The sequence below is a fragment of the Kryptolebias marmoratus genome, linkage group LG18 (assembly GCF_001649575.2).
Source record: "Kryptolebias marmoratus isolate JLee-2015 linkage group LG18, ASM164957v2, whole genome shotgun sequence".
Taxonomy (NCBI): domain Eukaryota; kingdom Metazoa; phylum Chordata; class Actinopteri; order Cyprinodontiformes; family Rivulidae; genus Kryptolebias; species Kryptolebias marmoratus.
Window position 1 is genome coordinate 3,127,299 of NC_051447.1, and position 9,179 is coordinate 3,136,477.

Below are 9,179 nucleotides of genomic sequence, written 5' to 3' on the forward strand. Positions count from 1 at the left end.
GCTGGCCTGGGAACGCCTTGGGATTCCCCCGGAGGAGCTGGCCCAAGTGGCTGGGGAGAGGGAAGTCTGGGTCTCCCTGCTTAGGCTGCTACCCCCGCGACCCGACCCCGGATAAGCAGAAGAGAATGGATGGATGGATGGATGGGTTTATTCAACTAAGGTAGACATGGTGTGACCCATGTAGTGTTTTCTTGTTTTTTAATTTTATTTTTGTTTTGTTTAGTTTTCTCTCTTGTATTTTGTCTGTAACTTTGTCTGTAATTTTGTTCTTATGTTGTAAAGTACTTTGAGTCGCCTTGTGCTGAAAAGTGCTACATAAATAAATTTCACTTTCACTTTACTGTAACTGACCACCAAAAAAAGCTAGAAACAAGGAATTAGGAGCTGGTCCTCCATAGAAAACCTATAGGGATCGTAGGCCATGTACTACTTATGTTTTTTGTTAAGGCAATAAATGCATTTCTATATTACCACAGATGCACTGTTTCTGTTGCCATATCCTTTGAACTATAGAACACAAAAGACTCTAATAAAGAATGGGGAAAAGATCCAATCAAGTTCTTCAGATTTTATTTGATATAAGTTTTTATTGCATTGATGTCATGTTGCATTTCTTTGATATTGTTGCACAAGTTCTGAATAGCTTTAGCAGTGGTTAGCTCGCTTTCATTGTTTAGTTCCGTGGTCTGCATCATGCTGGTTTTGTATTCTGCGTCTGTTGAGTTAGTCTTTGCTTGGCCATAACTTTTAGAACCCCTAAGTCTCTTTTTCGTTCTAACTCCATTCATAATATGTCATTTTTGAGACCAGCTTAGTTAACTTATCAAGTTTTGTGTTGTTTTCTCGTGTCTGATCAGGACAATTTAAAATTTTAAGCCACCATCTTAAAACGCTCACGGAAGTGTATCATTTGTATATATCTACATTCAACATAATATTTCTGTTGTTGTAAATAAGGTTTGTGTCATTAGAATCAGAATCATGTAGGAGTACAAAGGATTTTTTGTGAATTTTACAGATTTCTGGAGGTCAGTATATAGGTAGACATCCGTAGGGGTTGACATGTATGCATATGGCAGGAAAGATACCAACTATATACAGCTACTAAAATCTGAACTATTCCTTTAGGAACTGCTGTGGTGGTATGTGAAACAAAAAGACTTTCTCTGCAGTGTTTAAAATAAGTGTTTGGTATCAGCTCAGCTCACTTGGCCCTCGGACACATATTGTTCGAATAATATCTGTACCCATGCTGGATTGAGTCACTTTTAATGACAATAAATAGGTTGAGCAGATCCAAAGTACAAAACACAACAGAGTTAGAGGGCTAGTATTCCGTGAAGGCATATTGCCCGCTACCTTTCACACCAGAGTTTTAGACCAAGATCATTTACGAGAAATTTAAAGCAGTTTTGGTCAGACATTGTAAATGACAATAATCTCAAGCAATGTTAATGCTCAGAGTATTTTTAGAAGGACTCGCAGCCATTACCACACCAAAATTTAGCTCAATATCTGTAAAATTACTAGAGTTATAGCCATTTTTGTAATGGATAAAGACTATAGTAGCCATCTTGATTTGGGTTGACTCCAAAAGTTAATCAGCTGTAGATTGCATACCCAATGATTACTTTCTGAGTTTCATTAAGATCAGGGGTTCATGAGATATTTTGCTAGCAATACAAATAAACAAACACACGCACACAAACACACACCACCACCACCACCACCACCACCACTACCACCACTACCACCACTACCACACACACGCATACATGGGCAAAAATATCATTGCCCAATCTCCTTTGCCACTGGGCAGTAAAACCAAAAGGTAAGTAGAAGTTACTAAACGTAGTCTGGTAATGTCAGATTGGGGGATTCCACATTCACTCTGATCACTCTTCAGTAATCTTCTGTCAAAAACTTTCAAATATTTTTTTTACTTGTTGATTCTTTCAAGATTAAAATTATGTTGCAGTGTTGCTGTGACAGTATCGCAGTCAGTGGTTCTACAGTCCCCACCTGGTTCCGTTGGTTGCTTCTGAGCAGGTACTGACTCCACGGGTCTGGAATTTGTTCATCCTGTTCAGCAGAAATTGTTCGGGAGTTTATCTTCAACAGATAACAGCCGTGAGGACCGTACCTCTGTTTCATATCTTCATAAACTGTCTCTGCCCTGCAACAAAACAGAACACTGATCAATCAAAAATAACTGCTTAAGTCAAACACAATAATATATTTATAGAACATAATCAATGTTGCTTTTGAAACAGCTAACCCTTTTTAGCAATTCCAAAACTATTAAAACAACTAACAGAGTAGAAAATCTCCTGAGGCCGAAGGTGAAGAGGATTAATGTTTTTACACCTCTTTGTGTTTATATTTGTTTCTCTGTAGCGTTAGCAAAATATTTCATGAACCAACCATCCATCCATCCTACTTCTTTACCCACTTTTCTGTGCAGAATCATGGGGAAGCTAGTGCCTAGCTACAGCAGCCATTGTGCAAGAGGCAGAGTTATCTCATGAACCAACATACAAATTTAAAATAAACTCTCAGAAAATAATCTTTTGATGAACATATACAACTGATTTAACTTTTTGACTCAACCCATTTCAAGATGGCCACCACAGCAAATCAAAATTAGCACAACACATAACACAAATATATCTAAGAATTAATCACAACATATACTCTAATTGCCAACTGTTCACACAATATCTCATAATATTGCATGAGACTGCAAATAACTTCATTTTCAAGGTTTGACCACAATGGCTAAAACTCTGTCCTTTATTATAAAATGATCCTAGCTTTAACTTTAGCATGAAAGGCAGCAGGTGAAATGCATTCATTTAAGGAATGCTAGGTCTTTAATTATGACATTGTCTTTTCACATTGTTAAAAGTTTATGTATAAGTTCAATCACACTTTATTCACACTATAAAATCATGAACCACTGTATTGGTCGTTAGTAAAGCATCATGGAGTACCTCTGTTCATCCCCCTCACTCATGTCGTGCAGTAGAATGTAGTACTTTAGTGTGTTTGGAATGAACCACTTGGGATGAGTGTATTCTCCACTATGCTGGATCCGGTGCTGCTCTTGGGACAGCTTTAGGAACTGCTCCAGAGGGACTGTTTCAGTGGAGGAAACCACCAGTAGACCTGAACCAGAACATCAAGGACACAACAAAAACAGACGACTGTTCCCACAGCATATCAGGTAAGAGATCACAAATATCCATCAGTAGCATGAGAACCAAAACAGGAAGCAGAGAAAACAAAAGACGGGTTTTCACTTCCAAAAATCCATTTCATCAACCAACTCTTATTTAGAGCTGAAGATTAAAATGTAAAGAAAAATGCTTTTATTTTTCTCTCTCTTTGCTTTATAAACACTCTCCTGATCTTACATGTTGTTCCTGAAATTGGCTGAGGTCATACTTCCCTTTTGAAACTCATGCTCTGATTACCAACTGCACATCTAGTGGCTTTTCCTTCCACATGTTTCCCACTTCCTCTTTCAGCATGTAGTTGATTTGAAACTTTTCAAATAGAGGAACTAGAAAGCCTTCTGAATGAGCAGTGAGGATTTTTAAGAACCAACAGTTGCCTCCTTTAGATCAAATTAATAGAGGTGATAGTATGAGTAACCCCAATGTTGTTTATTCACATTGTAAAGGATGGTCTGTGTTCATCTCTCATTTCTGTTAAACTCTTTACAGCTGTACAATGTGTTTCAAAGGGACCTCACAAAGGTGCAAACATTTAAAGCTTTTCTAAATACTAAATGGTAATGCAGTTCAAACAGTAAAATATAAACAAACTTTGATATTGCTAAAATGATTTGATTGTTAAAATGAGGTTACGCTTAGTTTATGATAAAATAATCACAAAGAACAGTTGTGTCTGTGGGGTGAGGGAGGCCGAAGACTCCAGGACATCATGACAGGGGCGAGTGAGATTAGGGAGTAGCCGTCCTTGAGACGGAAAAACAAGCTGCTGCAGCTGTTTGTGTGCAGAAAACCCTGGTCTTGGGCACGGTTCATAGTATAAAAAGGAGGTGAAAGGGGAATCACCTCAGATATAACTCTGGGTTTTGCAGACTGAGGGTCTCTCTTCTGTTTTTGGTGAGTTGTATGTCTCCATTCAGCTGAATGCAATGTTTGAATAAAAGTATGATTTGTAATTACACCTCTGGTCTGGACTTGTTTTGTGTGTCTGCCCTTCCTGCAACATCCAGGGAACGGTGAGAAACACAAGGTAGTGTGGTGATATTCCTCAGAAGGGAGAAAATGCCGCATACCGTTTCTCAACAACATACAGATTCTGTAACTGGCATAATTTTATTTACAAAGTGATCTTGGGTTTACTTCCCTCTTATCCTATATTGTTAAGAAGTCCTCAGGAGGTTATTATCCTCTGTGCTGTGATAATTTCATTTTATTAACTGTTCCCGAAAGTTCAAACAGAATAAAGCGATTCAGGTTGTGTCCATCTTGGAGTGCACATAGCAAACATCTATGTTAATCTTTATAATGAAAGGTTTCTTCTTATAAAGATGGAACCTTATGAACAATGGTCTTCCCTAAATCTTTCTGTGGCTGCTACAATAAATGGCGTCAAAATGCTTCTGAATTTTATTTAGAGCAACAAACCACCCAGGCTGCACCATCAATTCTTACAGAGACCCAAAGATCTGGGTGGAATAGCACTACCTAACCTCTTGTACTATTAATGGGCAACTAACAGAAAATCTGAATTGCAGGGTTCAGTGTGAGGAGAATAAAGGGGCTACAGTGGCTTGGTGATGAATGCTGCGGTCTTGTAAACGTAAGACTGCAGGTTCAAGCACCAAGATGCGTCAAAAAAGGCATCCAGCATAAAACAATTGCCAGATGTTTCATATGAGTTCATTTGCTGTGGTGATCCCTGAAGAACAGAACAGCCAAAAGAACAAGAAGTATGAGGAGAATAAATTCTCCCCCATCGTGAGTGGTTATGGAAACAAATTCTGCTCATCCAGTAGAATTGAAAGCCTTACTATACTCACCTTTTCCCTCCTCTACTTCTAGTTACCCTGTAGCATTTTAACTGAGTCAGGCCTGGGTTACTGTAATGTTTTTAACCTTTTCCTGTCTAATAAATGAAATGAAATGGAAGAGGGGTAACAGGAGGACAGAGGACCACCACTACCCTAACAATAGTAGATAGGAATGGGTTCTACATTTAAAAAAAGTTTTCATTGCTAAATATGTATATATGTGTGTATATCATACTATTTATCTTGACTTAGTTTGCATTTTTATATTTGCTAACTGTTACTTTTGACACTGTGTGCTGCTAATGTCCTTTTTTTGAATCACCCGTGTGATGCTACTGGAATTTTATTTTTCCTGAAGGAGTTTTCCCAAGGGATCAATACAGTTTTTATCTATCTGTCTATCTGTTTGTCTATAAAAAATAGAAACCTTTGGTCAACAGAGGAGTTCATGGTTGACTCCATGACTGCAAGTTGACTTGGTCCTGTGACTGCAAAACAAACCCAAACCATCAGCCCTCTACCACTGTGCTGACAGTTGGTATGAAGTGTTTGTGCTAATATGCTGTTTTTGTTTGTTTTTTTTTTCCACCAAACTTGGTGCTGTGCATTAAGGGTAAACATCTCTATATTGGGCTCATCTTTCCAAAGAACATTGTTTCAGAAATCTTCTGGTTCATTCAGATGCAATTTTATTAACTTAAGTTGTGCTGCCAATTTATTTTAGAGAGAAGTGTCTTTCTTCTGCAACTTTTTCAAACAAGTCTAAAAACTTTTTTTAAAAAACAAAGCAACTGGACTTCTAGTTGGAGAGCTTTCTCAATTCAAAACTGGAGAGTGTGGAGTTTCAAGATTTAAACTGAAATTATTAAAACTAACAGTGAAATCCATCTGCATGTAAATTTAGCTTGCATAAACAGAGCATATCATGCAGTTTAAAATTTGCAGTTTAACACTCTCCAGATTTGAATTGAGAAAGCTCCCCCGATGGGAAGCAAAATGTCTTCAAGTATAGAAAAGAGGTCCAATGGTTTTGTTTAAAAAAATGTTTCGGATATGCCATGTCCTGAATGACTGATAATCTACACCAGCATATCTTTCCAAACAAGACATATTTGTTCAGTCTTTATCCAATGGCCCTGTCATGAACTTTAACTTTTAAACTCCCAACTGAGGCATGTGCAGTCTGATATGGAGCCCTTGAGCTTTTTGTAATTTCTCTGAGCATTACACAGTGTGACCATGGAGTGAATTTGCTGATACATCCATTTCTGGGAAGATGTTCAGCTTTCTTGGATATTTTCCATTTGCAAATAATCTTCTTTGCTTCTTTAAGGTCAATGGTGATGTAATTCTGCCCTGGCATTGTGTTAACACATACCTGTATGCTCAAGAGCTGCAAAATGACAAAACCCCTGCTTTAATAGAGGTGCTCACACTGATGTTGTTTTTCTTCGTGTGCTTATATTGTTGTAACTTGTCTTAATCTGTACTGCTGTCTGTCTTGCCCAGGGAACTCTTGAAAAATATTTTTTTATAATCCTAATTAATTTTTTCCTGGTTAAATAAGGAATAATTAACAATAAAATAAAAGTCAATACATTTGACTAGCAGACCCTGGCTACTACCTTACCTCTTAAATCTTTTGAATTTATCCATTTCTTTTTCCAATGGCTGTATATGAACTGGTTATACAGACTGATTTATCTGATATCCACTTAGTGAATAACATTTGCATTGGATCATAGTACAGACACCGAACTGGTTCAAACACTGTCAGAAGGATACAGGCAAGATAGTGATTCAAGAACTCGTGGTCCAAGGCCGGCATCAACTGCAGGAAGTTATCCCTGTAGGCTTCAAACCAGGGCGTGGTTCCTAAAAACAAACAAAATAAACTGTTTCATCTACCACTATTCAGTCTGCACTGCATTTGAAAAAAAGACTAATTGTCTGTAAATAAACCAGCTAAACAGCTAAAACTAAACATGACACATCTGGCAAACTTGGCAAACTGGCAAAATTACATGTAAAACATCTCAGCTTTAAAAACTATCCAATATTTTTTATCAATCCAAAATCTACTGCTTGATTTATTGCAGTTAAAAAATGATGAACTCAATTTACTGAATAAGTAGAAGTTTGAATATCTGTCATTAAAATATACATGCTGCTTAACGTTTCTCTAAACATAATAAGAGCTCATTGTAAAAACTATTTTAATACATTTCAGATAAACTATCACCTGACTATGACATAAAAATCTGAAGGGACTTCAAAAAACAACCAGCAAGCTCAGGTTCTTACCACTCAGGTTCAAGGAATAGTCTCCTGTTTTCACGACTGTGGCCTGAGCGCCCTCTGATGGCTGAGAGGATAACACCACCTCGCCGAGCAATCGGTACTGAGATGGGCTCAAAGAGCAAGATGATGGAATTGGGCTTGAAACCAGGTTGTTTACACAAATACGCAAGTTTTTCACCATCTGTAGCTGGTTGTTGGGGTCCCGGACGTGACCTAAAAAACAAAAAGAACTTCATTACGTCCTTGCAATCCCATAAATACAAAAACAATGTGCATAGAGCAATAAGTGAAATCTGGGTTTATACTTTTGTCTTGTCTTTCTGGTGGCTATACTTTCATTAGGGTCTCACTAAAACTCAAGCCTCATACATACACAAAAAGGTTTTGTGTATACACAAAATTTGCTTAATTGTTTCAGCCTTAGGTCTAAATGAAAACAGTGTTTTAGGAGCCCCAAAACAATGTTTTTAAAAAATGGGTTCCAGAGTAAAAAAAACAACTTTGAAATACCACTTGTGTTTTTGTGAGAACAGCCTAAACACAACCTTTTGGAAACTGTGATGTCATAAACCCACCTCTAACTTAACCTATGACCACAAGCATGACAGATACTGTATATCAACAGTAACAACAAAGTTAGATTACACACTTGTGTTTGTGATGCAGACGTCAAAAACAGTGTTGCAAAATATATCAAAAATGTATTATTGTAGTATCAGTAAGCGCAATATCACAAAGATATAAATGTGCGTCAGATCCGCAGCATTTAGTTTTTATGTTTTGAGACGGGACATAGTTGGTGGGGGGCATGGCCAACAGCAGCTGATAATGTGACATAGCCCTAAAACCGATCATTCTGAAATTAGCTCAAAACAGGCAGAACTGATCAGGTGAAATCTCAATATCTGAGACTGATTTTGTGTATTAAATTTAATGAACATATTTTGTATAGTCCACAGACCTTTCCTAACTTGGTCAAGGAAGCATAATAGGTCCCTTTTACGGATGACGTTCAGATCAAATCAGTGGTCAAGTATAGCTTTTATCATTTAAAACAACCAGCCAGGTTGTCAGAGCAGTTACTGTTGGTGGTCCTGAAGTCAAAGAGGAGGTTAAGAGGTGACTGAGCATTTTCAGTCGCTGCCCCCAAACTGTAGAACAATCTGCCTTTGCAGATCAGACAGGCTGACTCACTTCCTGTTTTAAAATAATCTGCTAAAACAGATTTTTTTTTCTCTTTGGCTTTTAACTCAGTTTGAGATGTTGGTTTGTATTGTTTTATGGTTATGTTTTATAGCTTTGATTGTGTTTTATTTGATTTTATAGTTTCTTATTCTTGTTTTGGAATTATATGTGTTTTACCTCTTGTATTTTTATTTGTTGGTGTACAGAACTTGGGTTAACGGTGCTGTTTTTAATGTGCTTTATAAATAAAATTGTACTATAAAATTGAAGGTACCTACCTACCTATAAAATTGAATATCATTGTACTTTCTGACAGTTTCCTTAAAATTTGTCTGATGGTTGTTTTTTTTATATATATATATATATTCTTCCTCTGTTGTAACAACGTACTTAAAACTTACACTGGTGGTCTCAATATGTAAGATTGTATGGGATTATGTTTTTTTTTTCCTGTGATATATTTAAAAATTCAATAAAGAAATTGATGAAAAAAAAATTGTCTGGTGGTTTATGAGATACTTTGCTAACAGACATACAGGGAGGACACCAACAGTTAATGTTAAAGTTTTAAGGAAAGCCCTTGCGATAGGATTTGCATTTTTTTAAAAATGTTGGGAATGTCTTTCAGCTTTAACCACACCAAATG

General features: G+C 37.0%; 1 protein-coding gene across 4 annotated transcripts in view; it reads right to left on the reverse strand.

Moving 5' to 3' along the window:
- Positions 1-7,561, reverse strand: part of trappc8 (trafficking protein particle complex 8) — a gene marked incomplete at its 5' end in the record, with an annotated part of 70,957 nt that extends 63,396 nt beyond the window's left edge. For all 4 annotated transcript variants that reach the window (XR_005234441.1, XM_037981319.1, XM_037981320.1 and 1 more), the window contains 4 exon segments: positions 2,023-2,176; positions 2,994-3,168; positions 6,833-6,922; positions 7,352-7,561. Coding sequence is in view for 3 of the 4 variants with exons in the window: in XM_037981319.1 (XP_037837247.1) it covers positions 2,023-2,176; positions 2,994-3,168; positions 6,833-6,922; positions 7,352-7,561 (629 nt within the window).
- Between the last annotated feature and the right edge of the window lie 1,618 nt (positions 7,562-9,179).